Genomic DNA, 14,447 nt, shown 5'->3' with positions numbered 1-14,447 from the left:
ATGCTCAAACGGTGGTGGCTAAAGTAAGTTTTATTTTAAAACACTCAAAGATAATATTCCCATAGTTTAAATTTTCGTTGAGGAAAATAACACAAGTTATTTAAGTTTCCTCCGCTCCGCTGTAATAAAAACTTCCAGTGCACAGGCCAGCCTAGAGCCAGCTGAGGTTGAAACAGCGCCAAGTGGTGCACAGAACTGTTCAATCACTGTATTGTACACCTGAAACTGCTATGTTAACCATACTGGAATTAAAAGAAAAAAGAAAAAAAAGAAGAGATCTACATCTGTAAGTCAAGACGTTCAGCACATGACACACAGCACCATTTTCTTTGCATGGGTTCAAAGAGACTGGTTGATCTCGGCTGTGGAATTAAAAACAAAAAGCAGCCACCCACCTCAAAACAAAACACAGGTTTTTATTTATGGCACTGATCTAAGCACCCCTGCTCCCCCTCAAAACTTTCAGAAGAGTGAAGTTTGTAGCCAGATAAGGCCAAACTCGGGAGCTGAAAAGAGTAAGGCTGGGGTGCCGGGACCTGCAGTGGGAAAGCAAGAGGCAAGTGAGTCACTCCGGCCAACTCCGTCTGCCGTGCTGGCTCATCCACGCCGGCCCCATTATCGAAACAGGGATTTCATAAGCCGCGGAGGCAAGAGACGCAGCGAGCTTCTTTCCCAACTATGATTTGTTTGCACCTGCACGGTCTTGTTCCAAACCATGCTTCCAGCAAGAGTCTATAAAGGAAGGTGGAACGCTTGTTACTTACAGGTGAGGCGCCCGAGAGGAAAGTGGCCTTCATACAGAAAGAAATTCAAGGGCCACTTCCAGGTGGTTCTCACGATGTTGTCTCAGGTGGAAGCTGCAGATCCATCTGCTCCTCGGCCTGAGTGAGCACATCACAGGGCTGAAAGGTACATTAACTCACAGGGGAGTGGGCGGGCTGCAAAGGAATGGAGCTGAGATCTCCATGCACAGCAAAGGGCGTCTCTTTTCTAACAGCCTGCCCATTCCTTTCGTTCCTATCATCACACTTTTTTTAATTCCAAAGAATCTCGCCTGTTTAGAAAAACAATTCACCCATGTTTTATGGGTGAATGAAACCTCTCCCCTTTGGTGGGGAAAACAGCACTGAGAGAAAGAGGCACGCCAAGGGGTCCAGCTCCTGCTCCTCAAGCTGGAGTGGGACCCTGGGACGGAGCCTGTTGTGTTTCCTGCTGGACTCCAAGCCCTCCACCCCCGTGCCTTGCACAGAAGGGTGCTCCACGGGCATCGGTGTGATTACAGAATGAACACTTTGATAAGTACGGTTGAAGAAGAGACAACACTCTTAGTTCTCTCTTGATATAAGAACACATATAAGAACAGCTTCTCCCTGCCAGTCAACCATAAGCCTGCCAACAAAAGTTACAAGGCTGTGCGAAATCACTTTACAACCAACCACCCAAACACCTGCCTCCGGCACACTTCCCCTTCTTCCCAGGCTCGGGAGCAGGGTCAGGGATGAGTCTGCTGTGCAGAAGACAGGAGACATTTTCCTGCACCTCTCATGGCTTTGGGACAGTCCAGAAAGGAGGGAAGAGGAGAGAAGAAAAAAAGCAGGCTGCACATCAGTCAGGTCTGTCCCGCCGACAGCACAAAAGAGTCAAGCCTGACCGGCTGGAGACTTCCACACAGATCACCCCCAAACTGTCCCTTATAAAAGTGTGCGTGGGGCACCACTGTAACTGAGGACGGTATAGTTCCTGCTCGGTCACTACAAGCAGCCCGGTAGAGCCTCACCAAGACATAAACATGCACAGAAATTAAATACTCTTAAGTTATTCAAACAGGCTGTGACTGAATTAAACTGAAGGGCACAGGGCATGGAGAAACTAGGAGGGATGCCGTGGGTCCTGAGCTCTAAAAGGAAGGAAGACCTGGCTGACACCTCCAGCCGGCTGCTTTGTCAACAGGTAAGCGGACACTAAGTCCTGGAGAAGAAGCAAGCCGAGAGGCTCATTCTGGAGGCAAGAGGACACCGGGCTGCTTGGCTTCCTGAAACAAACTGCTCCAAACTTGCAGAACATCAAAAGCCAGATGGGATATACTGAATGAATCCACAGGCAAGAAGCCAGAATCCCAGTTTGCTGTAGAAATAGGCCTGGACTTGATTTGAGTCTTCTCAGCTCTGACAAGCTGGAAGCTGGCACAGATCCCAAAATCCAAAATAAAATGGCATTTAATTGTGACTAGACTCTAAAAAAGATGTCATACTACCTCCTTAGCTTGACGCATGCTCAGCACCTAACCAAATGCAACTCTCCTCGAAAATCTGACCTCTTTTTCTCCCAAAGAAACCATCAAATGTTTAACATTTTAAAAGGAAGATGTTAATAGTCAAAGGAATAACACTCAATAAATGCATTAATATTATATACTTTCATAACTGTCTAGTTTCCATTGAGTAGAACCTCGTTATCAAAGATTCAAAGGGTCCATCGAGAACTGTGTATCCATCATAGGAACGGTTATAAATAACGACTGACAAAGGGAAGAATTACACCTCAAACTTTTTTAATCCATCTTGTATGCTTGGTTTTCCATGAACGTATGTATGCTTAATTTAGTTATTCGATTTCTAATTACTCCAAGCAATAGCATAAGAGAGAGAGGCAGAGAATTAAGAGGACAGGTTCTGGAACCAGAGTAATCAGGTTCAAATGCAGACCGTACCACTTATTAACTATAGGACTTCGGGCAAGTTCATTAATGTGCCTTGGTTTCCCCATTGATATTATAGGAATCATAGACTTTTGGTAAATAAACTGTGTCCACCAGGTGAGTTGGTTTCTAAATAAGAAATAACATGTAACATTAACACAAATGAGGCTACTATGCCCATCCCTACAGGCTGCATTCTTTTATGTTCAACAACACAATCTCTTACTGTATCCAGTACTAGAACACACAAAGTGGATTCAGCCCAGGCTCTCCTCAGTCCATGGTAGGGAAGCGGATTTCTCCAGTGTTATAAATGTTACAACAAAGCATTAGGGGTAGGGAGCAGAGGGGAGAGCATGGAATTTGCAGTAGAGGGGAAAATAAAGTGCTTCACTTAAGAGGAAAGGTTTAAAGGAGGAATAGAAGGGTGGCAGGTGAACAAAATCAACAAAACAAACTTTAAAAGGTGAACATGCCATGTTGCAATCTTTATTAACATGTGGTTTTTATTTATTCTTTGTATATGGTAGGCAAAATGAACCATAGCCAGGCACACAGATATTCAATTAACTTTATTAACAATAGCGGACATTTATTGCTTCATTGTGCCAAGCACAGAACTAAGCTCTTTTAATCCTGACCACAATTTTATTACTCTTTTATTCAGCGCTATTAGACTACTGCCTCCATTTTAGAGTCGGGATAACTGAGACATAGAGAGTACTCCCCCTAGTTACACAGTGAAAAAAACCCGGCTGTGCTGGGATTGGGCTCGAACAGCCAGATTCCAAAGGAGGTACTGTTTGCTAAACTAAAATAGCATTTGCTTGGTCGTCTTTGCTAAATCGAATTGCCTGACCCTTCCATTATCATCATATGCATCTTAAAAACCCATCGGTACTGCTGATTCTCATATTCACAAAGGTAGCTGAGATCACTGGGTTAGCTATCCCACAGGGTCTATTTGCCTCACTTGTGGGATCAGTCTTTGAGCTATGCTCAGATGTATGAAATACTGTGGATGCTTACAGACGTGTACTCGATACACACATACTGCTCATAGCTGAACTGTTATTACTTTGACTTGCTTATTACGGTGTATTTCAGGGACCTACTGTAACCATACTTCCGCCAGGCCTTCTCTGTCCCCACCCTAGGACTTAAGTCTCTTGAGGGGAGAGATTGTTCTTTCCATCATCAGAGCCTAGTAATGGGCCTCACAGTTAACAAATGCTTGTTGAATAAATCAATGCTTTATCAGCTTCTCAGGAACCTAGATGATCCCCTATGGCCTCCAACAAGGCAAGAATGGGGCAGAAAGCAGCAAGACAAGGACCACAGATTTCTTCAGAGATTCCAAAACAGCCTTAGAGGGTGATGAGCTAATGTTGAGCTGTTTCCAGGGGGGAAAAAAAAAAAAGAAGTTAATTTAGGGCAATGGTTCTCAAGGTGTGGTCTCTGAGCGGCAGAAGCATCAGCTGAGGGCTTGTTAGAAATGTCAATTTCGAGTACCACCCAGACTTCAGGAATCCGGAACTCGGGGGTGGGGCCTGGCAAAGCCCTGTTTTAACAAGCCCTCCAGGTGATTCTGTGCCCTAAAGTTCTAGAGCCATTGCTCTGGCAGGGGGCGGGGAGTTCTCTAGTAACAGGTGACAAGTTAACACACCATAGGCAGCCATAAATATACGTCTAGATTGTGTCTGTTCATCGGACTGATCCTTACTGGACGTCACCACTAGCTAATAGACAGGGGTTGCCAAAATACAACAGCTCTTGTCCCAGCCTCTTAGGGACCGGGAGGGCAATGATGGGGATTAAGGCTTGCATATGAATCATGACGCTGCAATGTATAATGTTCTTTCTAGACCCTAGGTATTTAACTAAAGTACTGTGGGATTACAGAGAAAAGATTTAAAGAAATTATGTTTGATCTATGTCATAAAGAGGGCACTCATCTAGGGGAATTTGTAAACTTTATTAGACAGTCCATTATAATGAAGATCCATTTTCCCATAGACCATGGGGGACTCAGGGCTTAGAAGAGTTTATTTGCATCTGAAATGTACCCCAACTTTAGTTCTGGTAGTTACATGAAAACTGGCATTTTCTAACTTCTTTGGCAGGCCCATTCTGGGCCCGACCCCACTCACAGACAGTTCTAGTCCAGGGCAAATGTTTCAGGCCACAGTGAGCCAGCTCAACTTGCAGGAAGAACAAGGACCAAGATTCAGATGCATTTCACTCTGCTGTGCCTCCAGTCCTCAGATGCTGGAAAGGGAAAGGAGCACTTCAGACACTCTGAGGTTAGGGACCCTGCAGGGAGTGTGGCTGGGGAGCACCAGTGGGCAGACAGCAGGTGTTGCACCCGAGAGACAGACACACACACACACACACACACACACACACCTCCCCAACTACCAAACAAGCCAAGGCCTTAGGACCATCCGTCATCCCGTTCCTCCAATACAAACACGTTGACTCTACTGGTTTCAAAGATGAGAGTAGCACTCATAATTATTCTGGGGTGATTTGGGAGGAATCAGTACATGAAAAGCACAGGGGAGGGCGCCTGGGTGGCTCAGTTGGTTAAGCGACTGCCTTCGGCTCAGGTCATGATCCTGGAGTCCCGGGATCGAGTCCCGCATCGGGCTCCCTGCTCAGCGGGGAGTCTGCTTCTCCCTCTGACCCTCCCCCCTCTCATGTTCTCTCTAGCTCATTCTCTCTCAAATAAATGAATAAAATCTTAAAAAAAAAAAGCACAGGGGAATGTCTTGGGGGCCACAGAGACTTGCCCAGCAAGTACTGGGAGACCTATATACAAGGACTGTAATTAAAGGAGGCAGCTGAACTTAAATTGAGAAAATACATTGGAGTGTTTAATCATTTCTATATAGGAAACATGAAGAACCTATAGTACTGAAGAAAAAGTTTTCAAAGCAAAGCCGATCATCGGTGGTTCACTCCGAGCATCCTGAATGTCTGCCCACCACTGAGTTGTGAGAACCTTCCTACCCGTACTTTTAGAGGAACAAAACAGCAAACTATTAATACTTCACTACAATCCTTTTTTCTTCCTTCATGTTCTGCGTAGAGATACTAAAGGCAGAAACAACTTGTTTTTCTTTAATGGAGCGTTCTCCTACTATGTTTTGTTTTTGTTTTTTTTAAATCAGCAAGTATGCACTCACCAGTCACAAAATGCTTTGAACTAGAATTACACGTTTGAATTTATACGGGAAAAGGAACATAAAGAACCACTACTGATTCTCTGTGGGAGCACGAGATATAGGTTCACCTGGCATCCAGTGTGCATGGAAAACACTTTATCACCGATCACCTCCTTTTCCCCCTGGTGCACCCGGTCCAACCATCCTTATCTCCAGCACCTCTGCAGTCGTTTCTGCAGGGAGACCGGGAAGCTGAAAACTGAGGGACGGTCAGTAAACTGGAGGCCAGACTCCCCTGCTTCTTTCTCTAATCACTTTAACCCTGTTCCTAGTAGAAAGCTGGAGGCCAGGGCAATTCAGCGTCTTCTTTTGTCATTTGCCTGCCATAAATATGCACCAGTCTGCATTTGAAAAGCTGAAGGAGGCCGCAAGCTTGCTGGACATTTATCATGCTCTGTTCCCTGTTAACAAGCAAATACTTTAGCTGAATGGGCCATTAGCAATCATTGTCAAATGTAGAATGCAAGGTGCTTGGATGTGACCAGCTTGTAAATTAGGGGGTGTCCCTTCTCTTTGGTGACTCTAGACAAGTGCAATGGATCTTTTGATATAGGTTACTGAATTAGACTAGAAAGGAAGGTAAAGTTGCTGGCACTGGGTATGGCAAGTGCATGGGCAATCATCTTTAAATGTTTTGGATCTGTGAAAGCTACATTGTAACGACCAGAAAAGCAGCCAACAAAGGCGATAAATCCTTGCCCCAAACCGAGGGTCGAGTCAGCTGAGTATTAGGAACCAAATCAATGCAATGGGTCTGAAAGAGAATACTGAGATTTGATGAAGATCTCAGACACAGAACGAGTTAGTCTAGAAAGGCCCCACGTTGCTCTTAAGAGAACAGCACGGGGAACTCCCTTGATCCACTCCATCAAGACACTGGGGGTGTCTGTAGTGGCCAGTATTGTCCATGTGTCTTAAGAGTTTCCAGACTCTCCTAAGGAAATGCTGAGACTTTTCTAAAACACCAAGTAGGAGGCAATAAAGCAAATATTTCCTTTCTGGCTTGACCCAATTGTGGATGTCACTCCAAATGTAACCCAATCATGGTTTCAATGGCTCGTTTTGTGTAATGACCAAAATGGAGAGTGTGGAAGGCAAAAACAAAAGTCCAGTTGATTCACAAGCTTGTTCAAGACAGAGGGCAGTAATGGGTGCCTGGGTGGCTCAGTTGGTTAAGCGACTGCCTTCGGCTCAGGTCAGGATCCTGGAGTCCCGGGATCGAGTCCCGCATCGGGCTCCCTGCTCGGCAGGGAGTCTGCTTCTCCCTCTGACCCTCTCACGCTCTATCTCATTCTCTCTCTCAAATAAATAAATAAAATCTTTAAAAAAAAAAAAAAAAAAAGAGGGCAGTAAGATTCCAGGCATGCTGATTCATTTTTGGTTTTTTACTTTAAAGCCGAGCAGTGCTAACATTTTCTACTCCTGTCTTTACACGAAGGGAGCCCATCCCATTCAACTCCAAGGTTAAGGCTCACATTTACGAGTACAATACAGAGCCCCTTGGTTTGGTCAGATTGGATTACCGCTGATTTGAATGAAAACAACCCCCCCTTTTATTTATTTTATTATATATTCTTTTCCAGGGCGGGAAGGACAAAACTCGGGGAAGGGCTCTCTGGCAGAGGGAGAGGGACAAGGGGTACTGTTTACCTTCACTTCTCCCACGCGGTGTGAGATGGCGCTGGGTCTGAAACATGGCTACAGTCCAAAGGTCTCTTTCTTTGCGTGGAGCTCCAGCCCTACCTTCCCCTCTGGCTCCTGTTCCTGCCCAGCATGGCCCTGCCTGAAGCCCAAATAGATTAAGGCGAGGACCGCCAAGTGCAGCTAATCCTACAGAATGGTTGCCGCTGTCAGGCCAGGAGTTAAAAAGGAAAATCTTGCAGGCCTTAACAACTGCAGTGATCTGAAGTTTTAATCAGCCCCATATCTCAACCTCTAAAAAAGGCAGCCAATGAAATCTACCTTCGCCATATTATCCGCCACCAATGAGCAAGAACTGAGCAGCTTTTCTTTCCTGCTTTCACCATCCCGGGCCACAAGTAGGGCTTTCATACTTTCTAATCCGAGTTTCCAAGTCTGTGTGGTTCTCACATAATAACCAACAGCCTGGAGCAAGGATCTTCGCTTCTACACCCTTTTCAGAGACGTGTCATTTCCAACATCAAGCTAATCTATATGTTGCCATGGCTTCCCCCTTTATCTGCCTTTCCATCTTATGAACTGCATGGATTTACCACATTATTTTTATCTGAAAGACAGAAAATGGTGGTTTTATTGCCATACAATCAGATTACGGCTGCCAGTTCCTCTATGCCTTTTTCCCGTACTTCAATCAAAAGGGATCAGTTTCTTTATACTCTGCCCTTGATTTACATTACATCTGTAAAGACCGAGTCTGGGTTGTAATCCCCTTATTAACTATGACCAAGGTTGATTTGCCTAAAAATAAAAGCAAATTGTGTCAGACCCTTTCACTTTGTTTTTGATTCAGAACTACAAAATGGATTACTAAAGAAATCTTCAGAGTTCACACGGCTAGCGTAGCACTGAATTTAAAACAAGAATTAAACAAGTTAAACAGGGGGCCATGTCAACGGTTTACATTTTCCATCATGGGAGAAGGGCTGAGTTGCTTATGTCTTTGTATTCTTTGGCTTTACAGAGACAATGAAGCCACAGGAGTTTTTCCAAGCTGTTCGAACACTGTCCCATTTGCCATCCTTCCCTCTTTGCTTTTCTTCTATCCCTCTCCCAACCCCATTCTAATCCCACCCCTAAAAAAAAAAAAAAAGTGGGGGGGAGCTCTTCCCTGAAAGAGCTAATTCCTGACTAGAAGCTTATAGTTCTATGGGTTCTGCATATTTTAATCAAAATATTTTAAACAGTTGAACACTCCTATTTAAGGCTCTACTCTGCTACACAAAGGCCGAGCTCATAAGCAAATCTATGTAGATGAATGATAAGTGACCTGAAAAACAGGCTCTTTATGTCAGCAGCTAACGAAAGCAGAGATTAGGCAGACAGGAGTACCATTTTCATCATTATTTTGCTTACAAGAGCCCTGCTTTTTGTCTACTTTGTGATGGAACAGTTTAAGAATAAAGTTTTCGTAAAATGTTAAAGAAATCACCTTCCTTAAAAAAAAAAAAAGTCCTTTTTGCTGAGGGTCTACAGTCCGTATTTCCTTTCCCTGCCACTCCCATTCCTATGACGTATGACTGCAGTCATGCTGGGAGCTCAGACCGAGTCCCATTAGGCAAACGCTCTGAGAAACATCACATTAAGGTAGATGTCACACTCAACCTCCTGGGAGCTACCCAAAGCATCTCAGTGGAAGGCAAGGTAGCCCGGATTTAGTTGCTCCAACTGCCATGTCCCTCTGAGGATTATGATCGCACTGACCCACCAACCAAAGCATTTCCCTCAGTAAATTTACAGACAAGAGGTTTTACCATAAGTAATCCAAATATACTGATTATTCTTCAGCTCACTCCACCTGGAGAGAACATTCCAATCTGTAGTTTTTAGCTGGTCTGGGGATGATGGCTAATTCACCTGTCCTTCTACTTTGCCTGCAAGAGTCAGAAACGTTCAGGCAGTCATTTGCATTTCTTTACATTGGTAGGACAAGTGTCAACAGCTACGCTTTGTGAAAGATTTAGAACCAAGTGCTTAACAAATCATCTTAACCTCCAGCTCCCCGTTTCTGAGGCTTGAAGCTATAATTGCCGAGGTTAAAAAGTGCAGTCCCTAGACACACGATTCCCAAATAAATTCTCTTCTCGCCTGAAAAGAAGGCGACCAAGCATGTTGTGAGCTATCACTTCAGCTCCGTCTTTGTGTTCTCCCTGGCTCGGCTGTCCTGTGAAACGACACTCCATTACCTCTAGTTTATCATCCTGACAAAATGTGAGGAATGTGGATGGGAAAGGACTAACAATTCCACCCCTGGTGCTTTGTGCTTTTTTCTCTCTATATTAAAACCGACAAGATTAACCCAAACGCAAACTGTGGAGCATAGTTCAAGAGGCTATTCAATCAGTGTTGAATGTGCATTTGTTTACCTACAAAAATAAGAATTTCAGACACAATGGAAGGCAGGCTGGCTTGTATATGGTATTGAATGGACTGTTCAAACAGCAGTATCCATTGTAGTTTATTTTATCAATCTCTGACAGGTCCGTATTTATTCAGAGCCTGACTGTGGTGGGGCCCACGTATTACAGGTTATCTGGATATTATCCAGCCATTCTTTTGTATCAAGTCAATCAATACCAGGAATTCAGTATTATGCAGAGAAAAAATGACATGGGAAAAGCAAAATGCTTTGTTAACCAGCTAGTATATGGTGCACAAGAAACAGTACCCCTAGACAGAAGAAATTACGGCTCGACTGAAATTTCCAACAAAAGTCAGTGTAATTCATTATAGAGCACCATACTAATACAGACTCGAAAGTGGATATTTTTTAGAGGAGACAACTATTCATCATGCTTGGAAAAATTGTTCTACATCAGTTAATTGAAAATGAAAGCCAGGCTTTGCTATTCTCTGCCCAGTTGAAAGGGGGGGGGGGGGATAGGCTTCGACAACCTAACGGACCACAACTGAGGCAACACCACTGGAGCCTGATGTGAGTAATCCACCTCGCAGGGTAGTTGCTAATGTTTCAGCACACAGAACTTCTTTTGATTGCGGCATAAACTCTCAGGGATGGGAGCAGTAGACAGTGTGATTAAAGTAGTTATGGAGACGGTGAATTTACAAAGGATTTTCTGGACACTGCATCCAAACAGCTGCTCCTGCTTCCTACGTCGACCACCTGCTAAAAAAGCTGACCTCCAAATGAAACAAATCTAATTACTGATGGCGGCTTCATTACAAGTGAATTGTTCCACAGTTCGTAGGAACTGACGTGAAACCTCAGTTGCATCTGATCACCTTCCTGCCACATCACATTCACGGACTCAAACTTTTCCCTGGAAATAAATATGCAACTTCCCCAAATAAAGCAACCCCTTGGCACTAGGGGTTTTTATTCATTCCCCAACTTAGAAAAGGCTCTTTCATATCACTCCTCCAGGAAGAAACCTTTCTGATCTCTCGAGCTAGCATTCAGCTGCATACTTTAAGTAGACCTTTTCCAGGGACAAATTATCCAGTCCTCCAGGCAAGCCATTATCATGAGAATTTTAAAAGAAATTCTACTCTTGAGAACCGGAGCAATCATGGCAACAGAAACCTCATCAGTGCAGGGAGGCAGGCTTCTCCAAACTGCAGGCCTCCAGCAGGTCTCCAAGTCTGTGGCTACAGCACAGAAAAACCGAGGAATGCTGCTCATCAGGACCGTTCGTAAAATAGCAGTCACCTCCCCCCACCCCAAATACATTAGGAAAAGAAGATATTAATGTCCGTGCTGGGAACAGTTACTGCTCTACCTTTTCTTCCAAGTAGGTATTTCTACTCTGCCTCCTGATCACACACCAAGTAGTAAGTAGTTAGCGCAGAGATACATACACGGGGCTGAGCAATGGACGGGTTAATGGGAATGTCTTTTTTTTTTTTTAAGATTTTATTTATTTATTTGAGAGAGAGAGAATGAGAGAGAGCACATGAGAGGGGGGAGGGTCAGAGGGAGAAGCAGGCTCCCCGCCGAGCAGGGAGCCCGATGCGGGACTGGATCCAGGGACTCCAGGATCATGACCCGAGCCGAAGGCAGTCGCTCAACCAACTGAGCCACCCAGGTGCCCTAATGGGAATGTCTTAAGTGTAATGTTAAATCTTGGTGGTGGTGGTGGTGGAGAGGGGAATCAGCCTCCCCAAATAATCCGTCAGGGAAAGTGCAAAGCGGAGCGGAGCAGACAGCCTGGGGGAAGAGGTGAGGCCTGGCGCCGCGAGCATTGCGCGTGGAAGAGTGACCTCTGTAGGCGCAAAGCGAACACTGGCCGGCCTCTTCCCCGGCCCGCCCAGCCCGCCCAGCCCGGGCTCCCCGCCCGCCTAGCCCGGCGCTTTCCCGCACCACCTGGTGCCTCACAATTCCAGACCGGTGTAAAGATGTCACTGCAACTACTTTCTCGGCAAACACAAACCTTACATCAATCAAGTCAAAAGAGTGGTCCACACGAGGCCGGGCTGCATAGAGGGAGGCTGCAATGAAGTAACTTTTAAATATGAGCCGTGTTGGAAAGTGCCATCCGGCATCATGCAAGAATGTGTTTAATCCGATTTACAGCCGTGACGTTTCTTGCCCTTATCAAGGGGAATTCTTGGTAAAACATGTTGGTGAATTTGAAATTTACCACTTTTAAAAGAATGGACATAATTCTTTAATTAAAATGTGATTTGTAAATCAATTCCCCATCTCTTTACTCCTAAATCCATGGCCAACTTGCTTGTCTTCAGTTAGGCCACTGATTTTCCCTCTGATCTCAAACGCTTACTCCAGGAGCCAGCCAATGTCTCCACACTTTTCCCAAGTTTCCAAAGGCTAAAATTCAATGATTCTGTAAAGTATTTTTGGATCTAACTAGAAACGTATTCCAAGAAGGAGCTAAGATGCAAAACTGAATGCACAGGTAACTACTTAGGAGCCACGGCCGTACATGCTTACCGACGAATCGCCTTTTCTAAATTCTCAATGTATTCTATTTTGGTAGCTCACACTGGAAGTTAATCTCCACGAGGCCTGGCTTTCTCCTGGCTACACGGTTTGGTAAAAGCAAGTCAGATCCAAGGATCCCATTCCTGCCCAGGCTCCCCGAGCGCCAAGGCGTCAGGAGCTGTATCGACAGGGCAGGGCCTGAAGCTTTTGCAGAAAGCGTCCTTAAAATCAAGTCAACTACCTGGACCGCACAGAGTTCGGGGCCACTGGTTTAGAAACGAAGGGAGAAGCCGACGTGCAGAGGGCTCTCCGGGAGAAACCTAAGACCCGTCTCCCCGGCTGGGAGGAGAGGGCTCGCCGCCCGAGTTCTCCGGCGGAGCTGGCGAGCTCCCCGCGCACACTCGGGCAGGCGGCGCGGCGCCGGGGCGCTGCGGACGGCGAGAAGGGACCCCAGGCTCTCTGCCCCGGGCTCAGAGCCCCCGCCCACCTGCGGGGATCCGACCGCACTCCGGGGCTCCTCGAGAGCACAGTATCCCCACCTCTCCCCGCAGCCCGCCAGCGCCCACGCGCCGGCCAGCCCTGTTTGTGGCCATGTTCTCCGTCCTCTAAAAGAAACGAGGGTCAGGTATCGCCATCGGACACTTTCCCGAACGTGACACCCGAGCCGAGCCGCCAGGGGTTTCCTAGAGCCCCGGAGCTCATGGGGAAAGGAAGGCGGGGAGGGAGCCCCTTAGAACCGGCGCTCCGGCCGGAACGCCGAGCGAAAAGAGTTTCATCAAGTAAAATGTGGCGAGGGTGGGGGACAGGGAACTTGGGGTGGGGGACCCGGGGTTGCAGAAACAGACTCCGAGGCTCCGCGGCCCAGCCCTTCCGCCCGCCCGGACGGCGCGACGCGGCGGACCCCAGGCGGGGACCGAGGGGGATCGCGGATGCCACTTACTTGGAGTTCGAGGAATTCCAATAGATGGGCTCTAAAACTATCGACCTGGAAATCGCAGTTCTGCATAAAACCATCAAAACTCCCCAGCAGTACTTCCACACGGAGTCCCTCCTCGCGGCCATGGCCAAGCCGCTCCCAGCGCCGCACACTCCGGACGACGGAGAGATGGGTGCGGGCCGGAGCCCCACTCCTCCGGGCAGACAAGGGGGAGAGCGCAGGCAGCTCCGGGGCGCGCCGGTCAGCTCCAGCCGTCGCCGAGGTCGGGCCGCTCCACTCGGGGCCCTCAGGGTGCGGGGCGGGAGCGCACGCGCGAGGCGCGGCGGCGCGGCGGGCTCGGGGCTCCGGGGCGCCGCGCCGGACGCAGCTTTGACGGCCGGCTCCCGGGCGGCTCCAGGGTGCCGGGCGCGGGCTGCGGGGAGGGCGCGCGGCCGGCACACGAAGGCGGAGAAACGACTCGCGCGGGCGGCGGACGCTGCGCTCCGAGCGGGCCGCCTCGCTCTATAGATCCAGGGGGGCGGGCAGCGGCCCGAGCGCGCGGGCGCCGCGTCGGCGCGGCTCCATGTCCCAGGGCGCGGAGCGCGGAGCGGTGAGGGGCGCCTCCGGGCGCGCGGGAGCCTCCTCAATCTTCGCGGCTCCCGGCCCGCGGAGCAGGCAGGAGGGGCTCGGTCCCCGCCGCGGGCGCCGGACGCGCACGGGCCTTTGTGTGCGGGGAGGGCGCCGGGACCCTCTCTGCGCGCAGCTCCCAGCTCCGGCCCGCGCCGCCGTCCCCGCCGAGGAGAGTCAGCGCGGCCGGCGCGCTGTCAGAGCACTATAAACGCGGGGCCCCGCCCCGCGCCGCGCAGCCTATTGGCCCGCCGCCCAGCCGCCGCGCGCCGGTTGGGCGGCCGGCCCGTCCGTCATCCGCCTCCGCCCGACATTGGGCGCCGCGAGGCGGGGCGCCGGCTGACAGGTGAGCCCCGCCCCCGGCCCCGGGCGGTGGCG

At 48.2% G+C, this 14,447-nt stretch overlaps 1 protein-coding gene across 1 annotated transcript in view; it reads right to left on the bottom strand.

Moving 5' to 3' along the window:
- Positions 1 to 14,243, bottom strand: part of EFNB2 (ephrin B2) — a 44,800-nt gene extending 30,557 nt beyond the window's left edge. Inside the window, exon 1 of the mRNA XM_045869691.3 lies at positions 13,467 to 14,243. Within this exon, the coding sequence (XP_045725647.1) occupies positions 13,467 to 13,588 (122 nt within the window). The 5' untranslated portion in view covers positions 13,589 to 14,243. The remainder of the gene's footprint in view (positions 1 to 13,466) is intronic.
- Between the last annotated feature and the right edge of the window lie 204 nt (positions 14,244 to 14,447).

The sequence above is a fragment of the Mirounga angustirostris genome, unplaced genomic scaffold, assembly GCF_029215605.1.
Source record: "Mirounga angustirostris isolate CCGP_5_RB_7025 unplaced genomic scaffold, mMirAng1.0.hap1 SCAF_3, whole genome shotgun sequence".
Classification (NCBI taxonomy): Eukaryota; Metazoa; Chordata; class Mammalia; order Carnivora; family Phocidae; genus Mirounga; species Mirounga angustirostris.
This window is presented reverse-complemented; position numbering and strand designations above follow the sequence as displayed.